This window comes from Gobio gobio, assembly GCF_949357685.1.
Source record: "Gobio gobio genome assembly, chromosome: 15".
In the NCBI taxonomy this organism is placed as follows: Eukaryota; Metazoa; Chordata; class Actinopteri; order Cypriniformes; family Gobionidae; genus Gobio; species Gobio gobio.
This window is the reverse complement of record NC_137108.1, coordinates 43001151-43023205: the sequence shown is the minus strand read 5'-3', so window position 1 is coordinate 43023205 and position 22055 is coordinate 43001151. Positions and strand designations below refer to the sequence as shown.

Below are 22055 nucleotides of genomic sequence, written 5' to 3'. Positions count from 1 at the left end.
AACCTGCTTACTTAAACTTTACATTTCTTAACTTAAAAAAATGGACTTATTCAGGTTTACAGTGTAGTTTTTCCATAACATGCTGCTCACTTTATTAGCCATTTTTACCCTTTTCATGTAGATTGGGATCTGGCTGCTCATATTTAATATCTCACCAGTCTATTTCTAGGTTGTCTATTTAACCTATAGGACGGACCACAGAATGAGAGAAAGTTCTGGACCAAAACATTCCTTTATAGTGGATACATTTCCATACTAGAACATTTGGTTACACTTTATTTCGATTATCCACTTTAAAGATTCTACTAACTATAAGTAACTTTGCAACTACATGTCAACTAACTGTCATTAGAGTATTAGTTGACTGTCAGTAGACTGGTAGGTTATGGTTTGGTGTTAGGGTTCGGGTTAGTAGAATAAGTTGAATTGTAGTTGCCAAGTTACTTATAGTCAGTAGAATGTCTGTTGGGGGACCAACAAAATAAAGTTTTAGTAAATATTAATCAGACAGTCTACAAATACTCTAATGACAGTTAGTTGACATGTAGTTGCAAAGTTACTTATAGTTAGTAGAATGTCTAAAGTGGACTATCAAAATAAAGTGTTACCGAACATTTTAGAGCCGACACAGCAGTTTTGTTTCTGTGTTCTTATTTATGTTAATTTTTAACCCTCTTTAAAGGGGCTTGTGATGTTTTAATTTGGCCGCAAAACTCATCCAGGGCTGCAAAAATCATGCAGGTATGATGGTCTTGAACAAGAGAGAGAGAAGGAGAAAGCAGTGTACCATGAAGAAGCTCTGTCTCACACACACACACACACCCACTCAGACAAAAGTACTACTTGTTCTCCGGTCAAATGGGTCATAGCAGGTGCTGTAGAAACTGTCTGAGACAGTGGGGAAATCCTCGGGAATGAAACGAGAGACAGCAAACAGGAAAACGTCACACTGTTTCAGTTTTGTTCTGACCTCTAATGTAGCTATTCAAAGCTGGGCTTGGACAAAACGTCACTGGTCAGTTTAGAGTCACAGTGAGATTTATATGGTCACATTTAGCCTTTTCTCTGTTTACACTATGTTTCATGGCCATTTTTTTTGTTTAACAGTTTGTATCAATGAACAAGATGTTTCACAACTAGAATTACAACATTTCTCATATAGATTGAGTCCATCATCTAATCTAGATCAATAAAATATTTTATTCTGATTGGTTAGTAATGGTAGCCTAGAAATGTAATTTGCAGCCATGGTAGTCTAGCAACTCTCCATTGGCTTGCGAGCTGGAAAACCAAACTCTGGTCAGGCCAATCACATCGTGTATAGAGTCGGTGGGCGGGCTTAACATAATGACGGCAGAGTTGCGGCGGTTCCACGTGCTACTCGTAAACAAAGCAGCTGGCGAAACAGCGGTCTTTCGAAGCGGTCTTTCGAAGCGGCTTTGGCCGCGACTCTGGAAGACTTGGAGTTAAGCTTTTCTTTGAGAAAAGAACAAAGAACGGCACTGAAGTCATTCTGAAAAAAGGAAGATGTGTTCGGAGTTTTGCTGACTGGATATGGCAAAAGTTTAATCTATCAACTAGCTCCGCTTCACCTTCTTTGTTGCTCTGGTTGGTTGTAGTGCTATCCTATTGCGTGCAGATGGAATTTGAAAGACCACCGTTTATCCCGCCCCTCGGATTGAGCCCTGCCAATGGTGTGTTCCCAGACCCAACATCTTGATGTGGGTCTGGCTTGTCAGGCTAAAATAAAGATCATGTTCCATTAAGATATTTAGTAAATTTCCTACTGTAAATATATAAAAAATGAATCATTAGTACTAATATGCATTGCTAAGGACTTCATTTGGACAACTTTAAAGGCGATTTTCTCAATATTTAGATTTTTTTGCACCCTCAGATTCCAGATTTTTTAATAGTTGTATCTCGGCCAAATATTGTCATATCCTAACAAATCACACATCAGTGGAATCCTTGTTTATCCAGCTTTCAGATTGTACATTTCCATCCATTAGCCCAAAAACCGGATACTAATGACTTGGTCAAAAGGAATTCTGCGTGTAAGCCTTTTCAGCATTTTGGTGAAGTTCTCTTAATTTATTGATATCTCATTTTAAATCTGACTCCATTAATAATTTTATCTGACTCCAATTCTATCTGACTCCATAAAGTGTTACATTTAGAGTTTATCAGCTGATTTGAAGATTAGTTGCGATTTAATTTAGATCAATGATTTTTCGTAGTATCACTTATTTTCAAATATTAATATCCTCCATGGGACCCGGAGTCTCAAATAGGCTAAGCGTCCGGATTTCGCTTGCTCTAACGGACACAGATTAGTCAGTTCTGATATTACAGAGGATTGCAGGGTGAACTATCTTACCTCTAAGTGAGTCACACATGTGCACTCATAATAAAACATGTAATTTTAGTGATAGTCACGGAAACTGCAACTTATAATAACAGTGGCAGTCAGAAATCAGGTTTTCCCTCATGCATGGCTCAATGCTCCCGCTATGGAGTTCCCAGTATGATCTGCCCTGGCAGAGAGATCTGCGGTAACCCCTACTTACCCCGCATGGACATGAATAAAATAATGATTTCAGAAAGATACAGAATAAATCAAGATTAACATTTATTTTGGCCAGACCGGAAAAGTAAATAAGTAAACAAGAATCCATGGTACACAACTGATCAGCGTAAAAACATAAAACACAATTGCAAAGCAATATGAAAATAATTTAAAAGAGTCATCATGTCTGGCACATATACATGCAGTTTGCACGGGGGGTTCTGACTACAGAATATTCCCCCCGAGAGTTTAGATTATCCAGCTTTAAATACTCCAACTAGAACAAAAGGGCTGTAAATATTTGCAACACCCCCACCTGGTTTTGGGGGAGTGGATCAGATATCTTTGAAGAGACTACTCAAAGGAGGACTGAATTCTCATTAGTTTTCCAATCTTTCTAATACTACCAGTGACTGCAGTGAAACTGAGACCATTTTACCATTCGCACTGAGACCTTTAAAAAGACATCAAACATGAAAGGGATAAAACAATAGATTTACAAAATACATCATCACTGGTATATCTGCATTTGGTGACTTGAAACCAGGACAAGGAGAGGGCAAAATGGGGAGGGGGGAGAAATGTTTCATCAGGGTGTTGTCACAGTTTCTGTGAGATCCTTTTCTCAAGATTAGTGACTTTTATTGTTCAATTGCTGAGGTGTGTATCTCAGCTTTTGTCTTAGCACCAAAACCGACTCTTACAAGATTATGTATACATCTCCATTTAAAAAAAATTGACACTTAGGACTGGGTCTAGGGTCACATATTTGACATTGTTGCAGCACCTCTCATCCCAGACTGTTGGTAAAGCTCTGTTTAGTTCCTGTCTCTATGAAGTCCCTCCTTCCAAAATGTGCAATGTTCTGTGATTGGTCAGCTGCACCAGTGGGTTGTGATTGGTCAACCGCTTTGAGCGTGTTTGGGAAAGGTCACTCCCCTTACCATAACTGACTACTGAAGCAACTCAACCAGGCCTCATCCCCCTTTTCTGCATATGGCTTGGTCAGGAATTATTCCAATGAAGAATAATGTGACGTGTTCTTCCCCAGAAGAAAACTCAAGACTACAATCGAAGCGTTTCAGAGCATTCAGAAACATTGCTTACTGATATAGAGAATAACTATCTTTGGAGGGACTTTGAGCTTTGTAACTTTTCAGGTTCAAGACTGAATGGGCAGGTGAACTTATGAAATTAGGTGGAGCATATTGTCTTGTTAATGTATGTGGTTAAAGGGATAGTTCACCCAAAAATGAAAATTAGCCCATAATTTACTCACCCTCAAGTCATCTGAGGTGTATATGACATTCTTCTTTCAGACGAATAAAATCGGAGTTATATTACAAAAGTCCAGGCTAATCCAAGCATTAGAATTGAATTCATATTTTTCTTACACAAATGCATCGATTCGCTTCAGAAGGCCTTTATTAACACCCCAGAGCCGCGTGGAGCATACTATTTTATGGGCAGATGCACTTTTTATGGACTTCAAAAACAGAGCAACTATGAATCAAATTCTAATGATTGGATTAGCCTGGACTTCTGTAATATAACTCAGATTGTATTTGTCTGAAAGAGGAATGTCATATACACCTAGGATGACTTGAGGGCGAGTAAATTATGGGCTAATTTTCATTTTTGGGTGAACTATCCCTTTAATGCTTGAAATGCAGGGGATGCAGGTTTGATCCTGGCCTGTATTATTGCTCAGAGGTAGGGGTGTGCCGGTTTCAGAATTGGTGATGACGGTTATGATGTGAGTAAAATGTGACGGTTCGTAACATAACCGTCGGGGGGGGGGGGGGGGGGGGGGGGTTAATTATAAGCAAACGAAAGGAAGAAACGTTTATAATCCCCTGCGAAAATGGGTGCGACGTGAGTGAAGATTTTGGAAAAGAAACGAGATGTCCATGTCCATTGGGATAAAATGGACTAGGGCTATTGTTAAAATTCACGGAAAATCGATTGACCAGATCACAAAACAGAATGAAAAAATGCTCTCTGACCATCATTTCCTTTGTAGGCTAAACAAAGCTTTGTGCTTCAATCCTGTGGTAATATTCACGTGAAACAGCATTCACATACAAAACACTGGGTTAGTAAAATAACAAAATTAATTTTTAAAAGTAGAAAATAGTATTTATGTAAAGAGATATATTAAAATATAAAGAGCTCAACTCTTAAGTGGAAGGAAGCCATTTTTCCCCCTCACGTGCGGACGAGTCATTATTTGGGTTAGTAAAAATAACGAAATTATAGTTTTAAGTAGAAAATAGTATTTATGTAAAGAGATATAGTATATTATCTCCCGATTTACCTAATTACCGTGACAGGAACACCATGTTCACTTTACTTGGTTTTAGTGACGATCTGACAGGGGTATGTTTCCCGCAGTGCTAAAAACTCTCTCTGATGCTGTGCTTGTAGCACAAATACACATGTATTTACGTGCCAATTTTGCTAAGAGCGGATAGCGTGTTTCATTGTCTCTCCACCATGCTAGTGGATTAGCCGTAGAGTCATTTGGTTGTTCTTGGAGATAGCGGGTTAACGCGCGCTCTGATCGGTAAAGTGGCAGAGATTTCAGACCTCCGTTTATTAAGGAGATCTCCAAGATTTCTTAGGGGGTGGTGCACAGACCTCTCCCGAATCATCTCCAGCAGTAGCAGCCTCCGAAGCACCACTAACTCCGCCTCCGTTTCCCTCGTCAGCTGAGGGAACCTATCTAAAAAATGATTTTTTTTTATGTTTGTAAAAAATATTTGAATAACACGGTTTTGGCGGTTATAGAGTTCTAATGACGGTGTTTAACTATAACCGTCGGTCTCACGGTTATATACTAACCGTCACACCCCTACTCAGAGGTTGCTATTTTACCTCATGTTAATGTACATAAAATTTTACTTTCCCTCAAAATATATATTTGTACCAAATGACAGTATTTGACACATTTACCATCATTGCAGGAAAGACTATTATGAATTTTCTCTTATATTTTCATATCATTGGCTTTTAATAAAAGTAAAAGAAATCAAAATGTACACTTAATATTAGGATGCATTCTTTCTTTTAACATCCAATTCAATCAAAGTGAAAATGAAGAAAAATGTATCCATTAAGTTGGGAAAATATGGCAAGGCATTAGAAACAAAGATTCTGAAATACTATATATTTAAAAAGCAATGTTAAATATTAATATAATATAAAACATATATAATATAATTTTGATTTATTGAAAAGGAAAAATTCTTTTTTTTCTTTCCTTCTCTTTACTTGTACTGTTATTTGATTCTCTCAAGTAAAGAAAATAATACATTAGGATAAATTAAAATCCCTAAAAAATATACATTAGCCAAAAAAAGAGTATGGCTTTTAATATATAATTGTATTAATGGTTTAAACACATATTTCAGAAATTTCGAGGTCATATTAAAATCTTTAAAATTTTGATTCCAGTCTTTGTTATCTTGGCAAATCTGAGCAAAATGTGTGGCGTTGTTGAGATCTCTGAAACTCTAAAGGAGACTCATGTGAGATTATTAGGGTGTTTTTCTCAGGATAAACATCTGAGAAGCAGGATACTCAAGTCATATATTTATATTCGGTGTGTTTTATCTAGGATGATAATGGTTATGGATTGAACATATAATCACAGTAGAATAAAGTAGTGCTTGTAAACGGTAGAACTGCTGAATGCTCAGTGCATGCAGGTCTGGATATATGTTTTTTGGCATTGGTCACTTGTTTCCACTGACATGGTTACATCTCTTTGTGAGTGTGTGAGTATGTGGTTCAGGTATACTCTACTTTATGTGGAAATTACAATTTGTGCAGTATAAAATCATTGTCTATGAAATGTCCCCATAAAACATGGAAACCCAACATGTGTGGACTGTGGAGAGAGAGAGAGAGATGATCATGACACGGAGATTGAGTCCCACGTTTACTTTAGCAGAGAGGAATTGATGACTTTGGACTATTGATTTTGTTCATGGTTCTGTTCTTTTCATCAGCTCTGTCATGGTTTATGTGTTTGCTCACAGGCATGTATTTTAACATTCACAAAATATCACATTAAATATGCTTTGTCCTGTACTAAAAGCGTTGTTGGTTTCTAGGAAGTCCAGGGATGACCATCTTAAGTCCGTATCGTGTGGTCGCTGCAGTAGCCGTGATCTTGATCATACTGGGGGGGCTGGGAGCCGCCATCTGGGCCCTTGGTAAGACTTTCGGCTAGGCCTTCTGGGAAATCCAGTTTACTTGAACTGCTGATTTAATGGAATACTGAAGACTCTCCAGGGACTTATTACACTTGTTTTGTTTGTTTGATTTTCAGTCACATATCTCAGAACAACAGAAGATACTGGATTATTTGATGGTAAGCATTGTTCAATTTTAATTACATTTTTAAATTATATTAGGTTATATATAGGTACTTTTTGTGTTTGCATTTATTTTGACAAATACATTTTAAATTGTTTTAATATATTATTAAAAATGTAATTTATTGCTGAGTTGGTAAAATTCTCAACAGCCATTAATACATTTTTGACTAGCTTTTCCAATTCTACATGATCTTTAATAAAACATTATAATATGTTCATTTGGTGCTCAAGACATTTCTTATTATTATGATTGTTGAAAACATTATGACCAGCCGATGACGCATATATTGTTGATCATCTCCTAACAAGGCCACATATTAAGATCTGGGTAAGCAAACAATCAGTTCTCATGATCAACGTGTTGATCAAGCGACTTTGACAAGGGCCTAATTGTTATGGCAAGGCGACTGGGTCAGAGTATCTCTGAAACGGCGAGGCATGTGTGTTGCTCTCGGTCAGCAGTGGTTAATTTTGAGGCAGGACAAACCACAAACTGGTGACAGGGTGTTGGGCGCTCAAGGCTCATTGATGCACGAGGACAACGAAGGCTATTCTGTCTGGGCCGAGCCAACGGAAGGTCTACTGTCTAATGTGTGTCACACACAATTTTAATAATGGAGGAATGTGCCACAACATGCAGCGTATCTCTCTCTGCTGCATATGGGGCTGCGGAGCTACTGACCAATCAGAGTGCCTATGATGATACGAGGAAAAAGTTTGCCTGGTCCAATGAGTGGACAACTGGACAACATTTACATCACATGGACAGCTGTGTGTGTGCACCGTTTACCTAGGGAAGTGATTCACCGGTATCACTATGATATGATGACAAGCTGGGGATGGGAGTTTAATGCTCTGGGCAATGTTCAGCTGGGAAACCCTGGGTCCGGCCATTCATGTGGATGTCAGTTTGACACGTGCCACCCACCTAAACATTGTTGCAGACCAAATACAGGCCTTCATGACAATGGTGCTCCCCAGTGGAAGTGGCCTCTTTCAGCAGGATAAAAGCCACATTGCACATATTGTTCAGGAATGGGGAACATGATGAAGAGTTCAAGGTGTTGCCCTGTCCCCCAAATTCCCTAGATCTCAATCTAACTGTGCATCTATGAGATGTGCTGAAGTTGAACCAACAAGTTCAATCCAACCTACAGGACTTGAAGGATCTGCTTCTAACGTCTTGGTGCCAGTATAGAACAAAATAGAAAATGCATTCATACTAAATTAGTATGAACATATACTCACCGTCTTCATTATGTCCTGCAGTGCAGGTGAGTGCAGCTGACCAGAGGCTGAGAGTGTTCGACTCCACCCAGCGGAGGTGGAGACACGTCTGCACGTCCAGCGTCAACCAGCTCATCGCCAACATCAGCTGCGAGGAGATGGGCTTCATCAGGTAAAAAACATGCATGCCAGACTCACTGTTTCTCATGTGTAGATATTCATCTAATCAAGCCAGATTCAATTGTTGACTGGAATTGACGTTGACGTGATTGTTTTAGTTATGTCTTGATTTGCATTTTTCTTTCCATTCAGAGCAGTAAATTTCTCAGTGACATGTGCTCCTGACAATGGTGGTGATCGAGATTTTTTCTGCGTGAAAGATAGTGAGTTGACATATGGGAAGAAGATAAAAACAGCCCTCTATCCTTGGTAAGACATTGCCTTTTTTCTTTTGATTAAAAATAAATATATGAGCATCACCAAATTGAATTGTAAAAATAAACTTTCAGTTCCCCTTTAGCCATTGTTTGCACCAAGGCGATAATACCGGGAAAAAGCTCTCAGTTAGCATTCTCAAGCTATACAATTCTCTCGCATTTTAAAGAGTCTAGCAAAAACTGGAACTGAAACTAGAATCATCTATAATATAATGAAATATTTGTTATTAATATGAGAATACACAGCTAATTTTTAATGGTCATCAAGGGAGAAAGATGCTTACTGGCCGCTCTCTACTGATCAAGAGTTTGGAATAATTACGATAAAGTATTTTATGCTCACTAAGGCTGCATTTAATTGATCCCAAATACAACAAAAACAGTGATATTGTGAAAAAATGTTTTTCAGTATTTATTCCTGTGACGCAAAACTGACTTTTCAGCATCATTACTCCAGTCTTCAGTGTCACATGATCCTTCAGAAATCATTCTAATATGATGATTTGCTGCTTGGTTATTAATAATGATTCTTACTGTTATCCATTTTGAACATTTAATAAATATGCTTAATATTTTTGTGGAAACCATAACATTTTTCAATATTATTTGATTAACGGAAGGTTCCAAAGAACAGCATTTATTTGAAATAGAAATCTTTTGTAACATTACCTAATAATTACTTACCCCAAACTTTTGAATGTTATAGTGTATCATAGTTTCCAGAAATATATTAAAGAGATAGTTCACCCAAAAATGAAAATTTGATGTTTTTCTGCTTACCCCTAAGGCATCCAAGATGTAGGTTTCTTGGTTTCTTCAGTAGAACACAAATTAAGATTTTTAACTCCAACCGTTGCTGTGTGTCACTCATATAATGCTTGTCAATGGGGTCTAATTCTATTAGAGTAAAAAAAAGAAGGACAGACAACTTCAAATTAAACCCAGCGGCTCGTGACGACACATTGATGTCTTTAAACGATCGGTTTCTGAGAGAAACCGAACAGTATTTATGCAATTATTTCACCTCATATCAGACGAATGTCTTCAGCTCTCCAGACTGCCATCACTTCCTGCGAGTGAGGTCAAATAGCAGCCGGGTCATAGATATATACATAGATTCCTCATTAGTGCCTGCGTGGATCGCTCGAATGAGGTATCTACGTATACATATCTATGACCCGGCCGGAATTTTGACCTCGTTCACGGAAATTGATGGCAGTCTGGAGAGCTGAAGAAATTTGTCTGATATGAGGTGAAATAATTGCATAAATACCATTCGGTTTCTCTCAGAAACCGATCGTTTCGTGTCTTCAGACATCAATGTGTCGTCACGAGCCGCGGGGTTTAATTTGAAGTTGTCTGTCCATCTTTTTTTTACTCTAATAGAATTAGACCCCATTGACAAGCATTATATGAGACACACAGCAACGGTTGGAGTTAAAAATCTTAATTTGTGTTCTACTGAAGAAACGAAGACACTTAGGGGTAAGCAGAAAAACATCAAATTTTCATTTTTGGGTGAACTATCCCTTTAAGCAGCAAAAGCTATTAACATTAATAATAACCAGCCAGTATATTAGAATGGTTTCTGAAGGATCATGTGACTGAAGCCTGGAGTAATGATGCTGAAAATTCAGCTTTGCCATCAAAGGAATAAATTACAATTATTTATAAAATATATTCAAATAGAAAATAGAGATTGTAAATTGTAATAAGATTATAATAAAAAGCTAAGAAACATTTGCAAAAGTGTTAATCTCTCTAAAACATTCTGATGTTTTATTTCTGTTTCAGTAAATGTGACAAAGGTCAGATACTAGAGGTGATTTGTCAGGGTAAGTGCTACAACTAAATTTGAATATTTTTTTCACCGCAAATACATGATTTGTTGATTCTCTGTCGCTGTAGACTGTGGGCGTCGTATGCTGCCTGAAGAGCGGATCGTGGGGGGAGTCGATGCTCGCCAGGGCTCGTGGCCGTGGCAGGTCAGCTTACAGTATGATGGAGTTCACCAGTGTGGTGGATCCATCATTTCCGATCGCTGGATTGTCAGTGCTGCACACTGCTTTCCTGAGTGAGTGACACACATTTTACACCCATTTTTATTTAGTTTTTACTATCTGTACTAAAACATGCTAGCAAAATGTTGAATAATTTTATCAACATGCTAAAAATGGTATCTATCTATCTATCTATCTATCTATCTATCTATCTATCTATCTATCTATCTATCTATCTATCTATCTATCTATCTATCTATCTATCTATCTATCTATCTATCTATCTATCTATCTATCTATCTGATTGCATGGCTTTAAAACCATACTAAATCATGCTAGCAATGTGTTAAAACATGTTAGCAGCATGTAAAAAAACTTCTAGAAACAAGTTAAAACAAGCTAGCTCCATGCTAAAAATGATAGCAACATCTATCCGTCTAAATTTGATTGCATATCTTTACAACAATGCTAAAACGTGCTAACAATGTGTTAAAACATGTTAGCAGCATGTAAAAAACCTTCTAGAAACAAGTTAAAACAAGCTAAAAATGGTAGCAACGTCTATCCGTCTATATTTGATTGCATATCTTTACAATCATGCTAAAACATGCTAGCAATGTGTTAAAACATGTTAGCAACATGTTAACAACTTCTAGAAACAAGCTAAAACATGCTATCTCCATGCTAAAAAGTATGGTAGCAATGTCTCCATGGTAGCAATGTCTAACCATGCTAAAACATCTATCTATCATCGCTACATATTTTTGTTGACACCATAATAGTTTTTTCAGAATACTTTGATGAATATAACTTAAAAATAATTTATTTGAAACAGAAATTCTTTGTAGCATTGCAAAAGTATTTACGCTCACTTTTGATCAATCAAATCCTTCATTTCTCAATTAAAGTATTCATTTATTTCAAAACAAAAACTTTTGAATGGTAGCATACTTCTATGTGAGATCTCACTCTCAGGCTTGCATCCTCAGGAGGTATCGTCATGTGTCGCGCTGGCGGGTTCTGATGGGATCGATCTACAACACTCCCATCCGTAAGAACGTTGTGATTGCTGAGGTGAAGACTGTCGTCTACCACAGCAGCTACCTGCCCTTCGTCGACGCCAACATTGACGACAACAGTCGAGACATTGCGGTTCTGGCGCTGACAAAACCTCTGCAGTTTACGGGTGAGTTTTTTCACAGAACAAAACAGGAAATGGTAAGACTTGATGGTCCCCTTTAGACAGTCTGTTGACTATAAGTAACTTTGCACCTACATGTCAACAAGCACTCATTAGAGTTGTAGACTAATATCTGCTAACATTTTATTGTGATGGTCCCCAACATTTTCTTTCTTCTGTTGAACACAAAAGAAGATATTTTAAAGAATGTTGTATTCAAATTTGATGGCAGCCATTGACTTCCACACAAGGAAAAAAAATTACTATGGAAGTCAATGGCTGCCGCCAAGTGTCTGGTTACCAACATTCTTTAAAATATCTTCTTGTGTGTAAATGTCATGTTGTTGTTTTTATGTGTTGTGTTTTCTATTGAAACTGAAGGCATTTTAACACAAAATTATTTTTCATGAAATAATTTGTTCATAAAAGAGATGTCTCTGTGTAACAAGGACAAATCTTCACTAGCAGCAGTTTAATTGGAGTTTGTTTTGAGGTGTTTTTCATTAGGTAGTGGTATGTTACAGGCCTGTGCGGGTGGACACAGCATTATAGTAAAACCTCTCTCTGGTCTCAGGTTGCTCGTCCTGAGAACAAAGCTCCTCTATTTCCACGCGGCCTTGAGTCAAAACAAAAGACAATAGCGGCAGACCTTTCCAGAAGGATAAAGCTTTTGCTCATATCCACAGTTTTCTGTATAGTTAACCAGAATGTTGTTCTCTTAAAAATAAAGGTTCCAAAAGGGGGGTTTAGCAGTTATGCAATAGAAGAACCATTTTTGGTTCCCAAAGAACCCTTCAGCAAACAGTTCTTAAAAGAACAATTTTTTTTCTTAATGTGAAGAATATTTAAAATAATCTCAAGAACCTTTTTCCACTACAGAGAACCTTTTGTGGAATGGAAAGGTTCCATGGATATTAAAGGTTCTTCGTGGAACCATCAATTTTATTTTTAAGAGTAGACCTTATGTGCCAGAGAAACAAGCGTGCAGCATCTTTAGAAATGTGTCTTTGAACTTCTGTTTTTGCGGTAACTGTGTATTTCTATGACATCGCTGTGGAAGAGTATTTAGCTGGTTAAGTTGATTTACTTACTGTAGAGTTAACAAAAGTTATCATGAGCATTGTAATGTTTGACACAACAGATGTCAGTAGACCGGGAGTGGAATGAGCGAGTGGTTCATTCATGAATCCGTAAGATCTTACCTTCATGCTGTGGAAATACAAACCAGAAGACAGAACACAAAGAGTGCAGCGTTGAAAAGAGGCAGGGCTACATAAAGTCAAAGGAAATGGAGCATGAGAACCTGAAAATTACTCCTAATTCCCTCTAGTGTTCTGTCATATAATTGTGAATGACTGTGTGAAATAGTTTTCCTCCCAGTTGACATCATCTCTTTTGGTGTTTTAGATTATATACAGCCAGTGTGTCTTCCGACTTACGGCCATCGTTTGGCGGATGGGCAGATGGGTACAGTAACCGGCTGGGGTAACATGGAGTATTATGGTTAGTAATGTCTCATTCTGTGTCTTTAATTAAAGGTCACTGTAGTGCTGCATTACAGTGTTGATCAGACTCGCTGTCTGCCTGTCTCTCTTTGACCCTTTGTGCTTGAATTAACCATGTCTGCGACCTGCTGTCAGATACCAGGCAATAATTTCAATTTACTAGACTTTTTAGCACATAAAAGCACTTAAAATCATTCTTTAGTATGAAAATACTTTTCATGGTGGGGGATATCTGGTTACGTTTCTCCAATAATTCCTGCAGATAGAGTTTGATTCTATCACATCATTCAAGTGTTGTTATCCCTTGAGAAAAATAATTGTGTTAATAGTATTGAATGTCCAGTGCACTTGTACCCCCGGTTTCACAGACAAGTCTTAAACTATTCCCAGATTAAAATGCACGTTTGAGCTGTTTTAACTGAAAGCAACTTGCACTGGCATATCTTAAAATGGTCTCAAACCATTGTTTTGTCTCAAGATGCACACCAGTAATGTTTTTTTCTAAGTCATGTTTATAAAAGCTACTTAAAAATCCTAATCCGGCCTTAATCTAAGCATTGTCTGTGAAACCGGGCCTTAGTGTATTTCAAATCATAAAAGTAGCCTACTTTTAAAAGTATTTTGAAAAAAGCTGTACTTGCAGATAATATGCTAAATGAAATCAAAGACTACTAAAGTGTACTTAAAGAAATTACACTTTCATGAAAAAGTGCCTTTTGCAATAATGTCAAATATTTTGTTTTACTTTAAAGTACATTATAAATCATTATGTTTTAATAATCTTTTGTCTCTTATTTTGATGTGTTGACGAACATAGTAAAGCATGTATAAATATAATTTTAATATCATTTTAACGGTACTGTTATTTGATGTTTAAGCTATTTTAAATGTACTTAATTCTAACTTCATAATTACAAATGTAATAAGTATGTTGAGATACATGACACAAGTTTTAATAGAAATGAGATTAAATGATTACATATAACGAGGAATTTAAGTCCTACTTAAGTAGGTCAGAAAAGCTTCTTATATCAAGTTCAGCTTTTTGCATTTAAGTTAAACTACATTAAGTATTAAGTATATTATTTCCATAATAAATAACTATTTCCATCTTTCTTAATTGAAATACAATAAAGTAAAAGATTCTGTAAATACAACCCCAAATCAGAAAAAGTTGGGACAGTATGGAAAACGCAACAAAAAAAGAAAAAAATAAGTGATTTCTAAATTTACTTTGACTTGTATTTCATTGCAGACAATATGAACAAAAAATATTTCATGTTTTGTCCGGTCAACGTCATGTCATTTGTAAATATGCATACTTTCCTGTCATTCAGACCTGCAACACATTTCAAAAAAAGTTGGGACAGTAAAGCATTTACCACTTTGTAATGTTGCCATTCCTTTTCACAACACTTAAAAGACGTTTAGGGACTGAAGACACCAAGTGATTGTCCCATTCTTCCTGCAAACAAGTCTTAAGGTGGGCAACAGTACGGGGTCTTCGTTGTCGCATTTTGCGCTTCAAAATGCGACACACATTCTCTATGGGAGACAGGTCGGGACTGCAGGCAGGCCAGTCAAGTACCCGTACCCTCTTCCTCCGCAGCCAGGACTTTGGAATGTGTGCAGAATGTGGTTTTGCATTGCCTTGTTGAAATATGCATGGACATCCCTGGAAAAGATGTCTTCTTGAAGGCAGCATTTTATGCTCCAAAATCTCTATGTACTTTTCAGCTTAATGGTGCCTTCACAGAAGTGCAAGTTACCTTTTCCATGGGCACTGACACAACCCCATAACATGACAGACCCTGGCTTTTGGACTTGTTGCTGGTAACAGTCTGGATGATCCTTTTCTTCTTTGGTCCGGAGCACACGGCATCCATTCCTCCCCAAAAATACCTGAAATACTGATTCATCTGACCACAGTACACGTTTCCACTGTGTGATGGTCCATCCCAGATGCCTCCGAGCCCAGAGAAGTCGACGGCGCTTCTGGACACTGTTAACATAGGGCTTCCTTTTGGCACAGTACAGTTTTAACTGGCATTTGTGGATGTAACTACGTATTGTGGTACTTGACAAACGTTTGCCAAAGTAGTCCTGAGCCCATGTGGTGATATCGCTTATAGATGAATGACGATTCTTGATGCAGTGCCGCCTGAGGGATCGGAGATCACGGTTGTTCAGCTTAGGCTTGCGCCCTTGTCCTTTACGCACTGAAATTCCTCCAGATTCCTTGAATCTTTGAATTATGTTATGCACTGTTGAATGTGAAATATCCAAATCTCTTCCTATCTTTCTTTGAGGAACATTGTTTTTAAACATTTCAATAAGTTTCTCACGTATTTGTTGGCAAACTGGCGATCCTTGGCCCATCTTTGCTCCTAAAGGATTAGACCTTTCTTGGATGCTGCTTTTGTACTAAATCATAATTACAATCACCTGTTGACATCACCTGTTTCAAATCACATCATTATTTAACCATTTTACCTCATTACTAGCCCTAAATTGCTCCTGTCCCAACTTTTTTTGAAATGTGTTGCAGGTCTGAATGACAGGAAAGGATGCATATTTACAAATGACATGAAGTTGACCAGACAAAACATGAAATATTTTGTGTTCATATTGTCTGCAATGAATTACAAGTCAAAGTAAATTTAGAAATCACGTCTTTTTTTCTTCGTTTTCCATACTGTCCAAACTTTTTCTGATTTGGGATTGCATTTTATTTTATACCCGGACACTGTACAACTGTCACTGGTTACCTCAACAAAACACCCATAGGCTTTTGGATTATCGCTAAAAACAAGCTCTGTGATCAACAAAAGTTTATGATACTGACACATGATTTTTTATTTTAATTTAAGTTTGAATTTAAGCTGAAATAAATATAAATCTAAGCAGATTTTTTTTTTAAATATCAAAAGCACGTAAAAAAACGACAAACTTAAAATTAAATTATATAAAACTATAAAAATATTACTTCAATAATACTATAATAAATATATATGAATACTATATAGTATATAATGATAATAAAATAACACTGCATCACTCTTATTCACACTTTTAGAAAAGTTGTATGTATTAAACCATGTTTATTCATGATGCTGCCCACTTACGTGCTAAGCTTCCATTTACTATAAACACATTTCCTGTTTGTTCATAAACACTGAGGGTCATGTATTAGTGATTGACAGCATGCCAGCCCTTCAAATCAGAATGATCATATTTATGAGATTAAACATAAACACTGCAATCACCAATGGAAAACTTGGGGTTGAAACATGCCTGAAACGAATAGGTCTGGATCATAATAGTAAGTTATAAAGATTATAATTGTGAATGTCATGATACATTGTTTTGTGTGTAAATGCATTTGTGCTTACATACGCATATAATGTTTATACAATGTCATATATGTGTTTCCATTGCAGCACAAATGCATTTACACTGGAATCACAGGATACAATGTATCATGACATTCACAATCACAATTTATAACTTATTATGTCCTTGTTCTGTCACAACAGTGAGAAAAAGTAAAGCAAAAGTTACTTTCCATAAAAAGTGAAAATGCAACACTGTTATTAACTATGGTATGTGTTATTAGTGTAATGCATTTCTTTTAAATATGAACATTAAAGGGTCATGAAATTTTACCAGAGGTATGTGTGTTGTACATCATTGAACACAATGTTGGCATCTGTTAGATTTAATTGAAACTGGTTAATTTTTTTGCTTTTTTTCTATTTTCGTCATCCAGGTTTAAAAACTACATTGTGTCCACATCACAGGTTGTGACGTGGCAGCGCACTATAATACTTCGATTACGCGTCAGTGTCTCATAATTATTAATGAGACTGAGTTTTCTTATCCTATGAGAAGACACTGTCTCTTAATTATTCATAACAGCACGTAATTCTTTCCAATGCCAGAAGTGTCAATCTGTGAGTTTGCGTAGTAGATGAGAGAGGCGTTCATGGTCATGGGCGTAAGTGTTTTTTTTCTTGGTGTAAAAGTTTGGGTGTGCTGCATGGCTTTCCCCGCGATGCTGCCAGGGCTAGGCTGCGGGCGGTTGGTTGGCCATCAACTACCAACACATTAAATCTGTTTGTGTGTAGCAAGCATTTTTCTTGAGAGGGCTACGAGAACTGGAGGAAGGTGGACTTCGGCCTTGTACAGCAACGCAGTTTGCGTCTTGACAGCGATGGACCACTGCAACCCATTCTCACTCCCAAGGCGTCAAAATCTGAAGCATGGTCAAGTGCCTTTCACGTCACAATGAAGACGCTAAAGGTACCCCTAGGTGCCATTTTTCGACATGCAGGTGCTCCATTGATTTCAATGAGAAACCTTTGGCGTCATAAACAGACACGTTGGGCATGGGAATGTTATCGTTGTGGTGAAATTATGTATTGGGTTATGATTTTGCCATTATGACATGTTCCCAACCCCATCCCATCCCTAAACCTACCCATTTGTGTATTATATGATATAAAACACAGGATATAACAGGCAGATACGACTGCAGGGACAATTTATTCAAAAAGTACAAATATTCCAAGTGTTTCGAGGCCAAATGTTTGATTTGTGTGAAGAAAATCTGCCAAAGATCATGCACACATTCAAATTTTAAAAATTGCCGCCCAAAGAAACGTTACGTCAGATTTCATAGTGAAATTGCATTGGCTCTCGTGTGTCTTGTGACCGATTGTGTCATGCTCAAGAGTCATTGCATCATTTGAATGACATATGAATGAGTGCATTCACGGAGCGGCGGGATCATCATTTCAGCGATTAAAACATTAAGATCAGCTCTGTTCTTTACATGAAGATATTGTATGACTTCAGAAGACTTGGAATGCAACATGAGTTAATACTTTTAAACTGTTTTTGGTCAGTTTTTGCAATAAATACCTGTGACTGTACTTTTATTTGACTGTTACGTTTTTTATATTGTTTAGAAGTGGGTAGGTTTAGGGTAGGAGTTGGGTTAGTTGCTCCAAAGTATAAAAGTAGCCTATAAATATTAATAAAATCATGTCTGCTTTTACAAATGCAAAGAATTATATGCGTCTTGATCTGACGCATTGGGCAAACAACTGAAATCAATGGAGTACCCTGTGCGTCCATATAGTGACACCTAGGGGTACCTTCACTGAGTGCGTTTACATGCACATTCTTAAAGGGATAGTTCACCCAAAAATTTGATATTTTGAAGATTTTTTGTAACAAAGCAGATAGAGCAACCACTGACTACCATAGTTGGGAAAAAAATACTATGGTAGTCAATGGTTGCTCTATCTGCTTGGTTACAAACATTCTTAAAAATATATTCTTTTGTGTTTAGCAGAACAGAGAAACTCATACAGGTTTGGAACAACTTGAGGGTGAGTAAATGTTGTGTGCATTTTTTGGTGAACTATCCCTTTAAGCCGATTATGCTTAATAAGCCGACAATGAACATGGTCCTGTAAATGTGGTAACCTGTTTTCTTTTATCGGAGTAAGGTCATAAACTGCTTACGCATAAACCGGTTGGAACAGGTCGTTTTTTCCTCTTATCCCGATTTCGCGCTGCATGTAAACGCATTAACCTGCTTTCTGTCGACTCATTGAAGTGTGCATGTGTGATAGGTGACAGAAATACTTAAAGCAGATTTAAACACATCTAGACAGAGCGATCGTTTTGCATGAAAGAAAGAAGGAAATATATCACAAACGCAGACTCTTTTAATGCTGCGTTCACACCAAACACGAATAGAGCGTCAAAATCGCATCTACCGCGTCTAGTTTGACGCGTGAACATTTTGAATCCATCCGCGCGTCCGCGGCGAATTGGACGCGCGTAGAAATCGAGCGTTTGAAGCGAAATAGACGCACGTTCAAGGCGCTCCAGGAGAAATGTCATAAAACACCACTCTGCCTCTTTTCATTTTCATTAAAATTATATATATTAAACATTAATAGTCACACAAATGTGGTCCAGGCAACTCCTACATTATCTTCACTGCATGTGTATTTAAATATCCTTAAAAATAAAAATAAAAAAATGTTATGAAACTTCGTTTTGCCCTCAGTCAAAACGATTTGGCAGACAACAAATTATAGATTCATGACACCAAAGATCGCCCATTAGATCCACACAAGACAAACCACTACAGGACATCAGAGCCAGTGGCAAACGTCAGAAGGACTAGCCGAGGAAAGGGTGCCCTCGCCGGGTTAATGAGCGCTGAGCGCCCGGTGATCGCCTGGATCTCACAACTAAAAAAAACACAAGATTATTTTTTAAATAGGCGCTCTCTTTATAAATGAACCACAGATTTGAGCTTTAAACAACTACATTCTCACCTGAAAAGTCTTAAAACTACATTTTGTGACACAATAGTAGTATTTTTAAATTACGCAGAGTTTCTCATCACGTCACTTTACCACGTGACCAGAGCGAGCAGGATTCTGATTAGTTAACGCGACGCGAATTGACACCAAAGTTACAATTTTTCAACTCGGGCGTCAGACGTGAATTCACTTCAAACGCGTGAATGCACAAAAGCGCGTATCGCGCAAGACGCTCATTTCGCGTCCAATTCGCGTCATTCGCACGAATGAGGCGGATTTGCGAAACGCGCCTTTCCATTGACTTAACATTGAAATCACTCGCGCCAGACGCTCTATTCGCGTTTGGTGTGAACGCAGCATTAGACACAGAAAATTGTAAAAATGTGTTCTCATCTCTCGTGCAGTAGAAGTGGTTCAGTCAAAACGCTGTATCTGTTACTGCATGAGAGAGTAATATATGAGCCGTACGTTTCCCGCTGACACATTGTAAGCTTTATTTAACATCACAACTGACATAACATATGGAATACTCAGAGTCAGATATGGAAATTATTATTTTTGACGTCACTGCAAGGAAATAATCAGATTTATTAACAAAGTCATGTAAACGTGGTTTACTTGCGTTGTCAGTTTACTGGTTTGCATGTAAATGGGGAAAACTGGTTATTTCAATAAACTGATATTTTTGAGTTATCAGCTTACTGGTGTACACGGAGGGCACTTGATTTTGACGTCTTGGGACTGAGAATGGGTTGGTCACTGACAGATGGCAGTTGCTTGCCCCCCTCTTTCTCCCCTGCCTTGCTCTGCCACACCCACTCCCCTCCCCTCTTCTCACGGCCATCCACGCCCATTTAAGTTGCATTTTTCAAAAAGATTGGGAGGTGTACTTGAGCTGAAAGAGGGGGTTTCATGACCCTTTAACATGACTTGAAGGCAACAGTTGACATCAGGTTGAAAACCCTGAATATTCACTTGAGGATTCTAGAGATCAAACTTTTTGTTTCACTCTGACACCCTCCTTCATGTGTCATTATTTCACGAGTTCACACTTACTTATAATTTATGGAGAGTCAATTTAAATGCGTATTTGGCGTGCGGTTCGGGGGGAGGGGGGCTTCGAGCTCGGAATTTGGCTCGAAACCAGAGTTTCCCCCCGTGTATGTAAGTGGTTTATGAATAAAAAGTGTGGAGAAGGGGTGGTGGAGGGATGCTGGAAAACTGTCAATGAACGGAGTAAAGACTGCTGCGTGTATATATACCTCTTATTGTTGATTAGCTGAGTGCTCTCCACTGGTGTCAATTATCTGAACGTGATTCTCCCGAACCTTGTTAATAAAACATAATTTCTTGCAGGCACTCAGGCCAACGTCCTCCAGGAAGCCAATGTGCCCATCATCAGTGACACTGTGTGCAATGGTCCTGATTATTATGACAACCAGGTCACCACCACCATGTTCTGTGCCGGTTATGAGAAGGGAGGAACCGACTCCTGCCAGGTACATTATCTGCCAGTCAGCGCAATGTCATATCTTGCATCTGGTCGCTCCTTATTTACACCACTTGATTCAGATCATCAGCTTATTAGATGAGAGCTCTGTGAACTGAACTTATGCTGCATCCCAATTTGCCTACTTATACTATGCATGTAAAAGTATGTACTGTTTTTGTGAAGAAAAAAAAACCCTTTTAAGTGTGTATCAGAAGAGTAGGCAAGCTTTGGGACAGATTACTTCGTCTTTAACTGACAGCTCTGGTGTTTAGTTACATGCATCCTGTCACCGGTCTCGCACATCCGCCATGTTTGTAGTTCTAACCGAATCCTCGTCCAACTCGCTATGGGTTGTCGGCAATAAAGTGGTGCAGGTATGACATAACTTTGTAGGCCAAAACGCGTAAGCGGGTTAGCGTTTTAGCACTTCTGGTTCCATCGTCCTGAAGTCAATGGGTTTTTTTGAACGGGGTTTTGGTTAAATGGCTGAAATGAGGTTTGTGGTGAACACAAGCTCAAAACACTTTCATGTTTTATTCTACAACTTAAAATACATCAGTATTACGTGTCATCAGTATTACGTGTTACGTGTCATGAAAAAGGCAGTTGCTTACTAGTGGCTAAACGGGACTACTGAGGCAGTCAGGGAGATTAAACGTCATCACGCTGAAAAGGTAAACTCAGTCGCATTTACAGCCTCATGCTTATAATTGTGCTCTTATAAACTATTCTAACTCAAATGGTCTGGGAAAATGTTTTTAGATAAAAACTGAAAGAGTTGTTGGAAGCTTAGTGAAGGTGACGTTGAATTTGTGGGACTGTGGTGTAGTTCGTTTTTAGCTTTTTACTGCTGGCGACTGCATTTAGACTTCAAAATTAATAAAAGTTGTGTTCATCTGTGAAAATTATCTTG

The 22055-nt window shown here is 37.9% G+C and overlaps 1 protein-coding gene across 1 annotated transcript in view; it reads left to right on the top strand.

Moving 5' to 3' along the window:
* The window catches only part of hpn (hepsin), a 30459-nt gene that overhangs the window by 3665 nt on the left and 4739 nt on the right, over positions 1–22055 (top strand). The window contains exons 3-11 of the mRNA XM_079838056.1: positions 6688–6789; positions 6906–6947; positions 8224–8353; positions 8494–8610; positions 10413–10453; positions 10527–10692; positions 11608–11804; positions 13206–13301; positions 21007–21149. Of these exons, the coding sequence (XP_079694182.1) occupies positions 6688–6789; positions 6906–6947; positions 8224–8353; positions 8494–8610; positions 10413–10453; positions 10527–10692; positions 11608–11804; positions 13206–13301; positions 21007–21149 (1034 nt within the window). The remainder of the gene's footprint in view (positions 1–6687; positions 6790–6905; positions 6948–8223; positions 8354–8493; positions 8611–10412; positions 10454–10526; positions 10693–11607; positions 11805–13205; positions 13302–21006; positions 21150–22055) is intronic.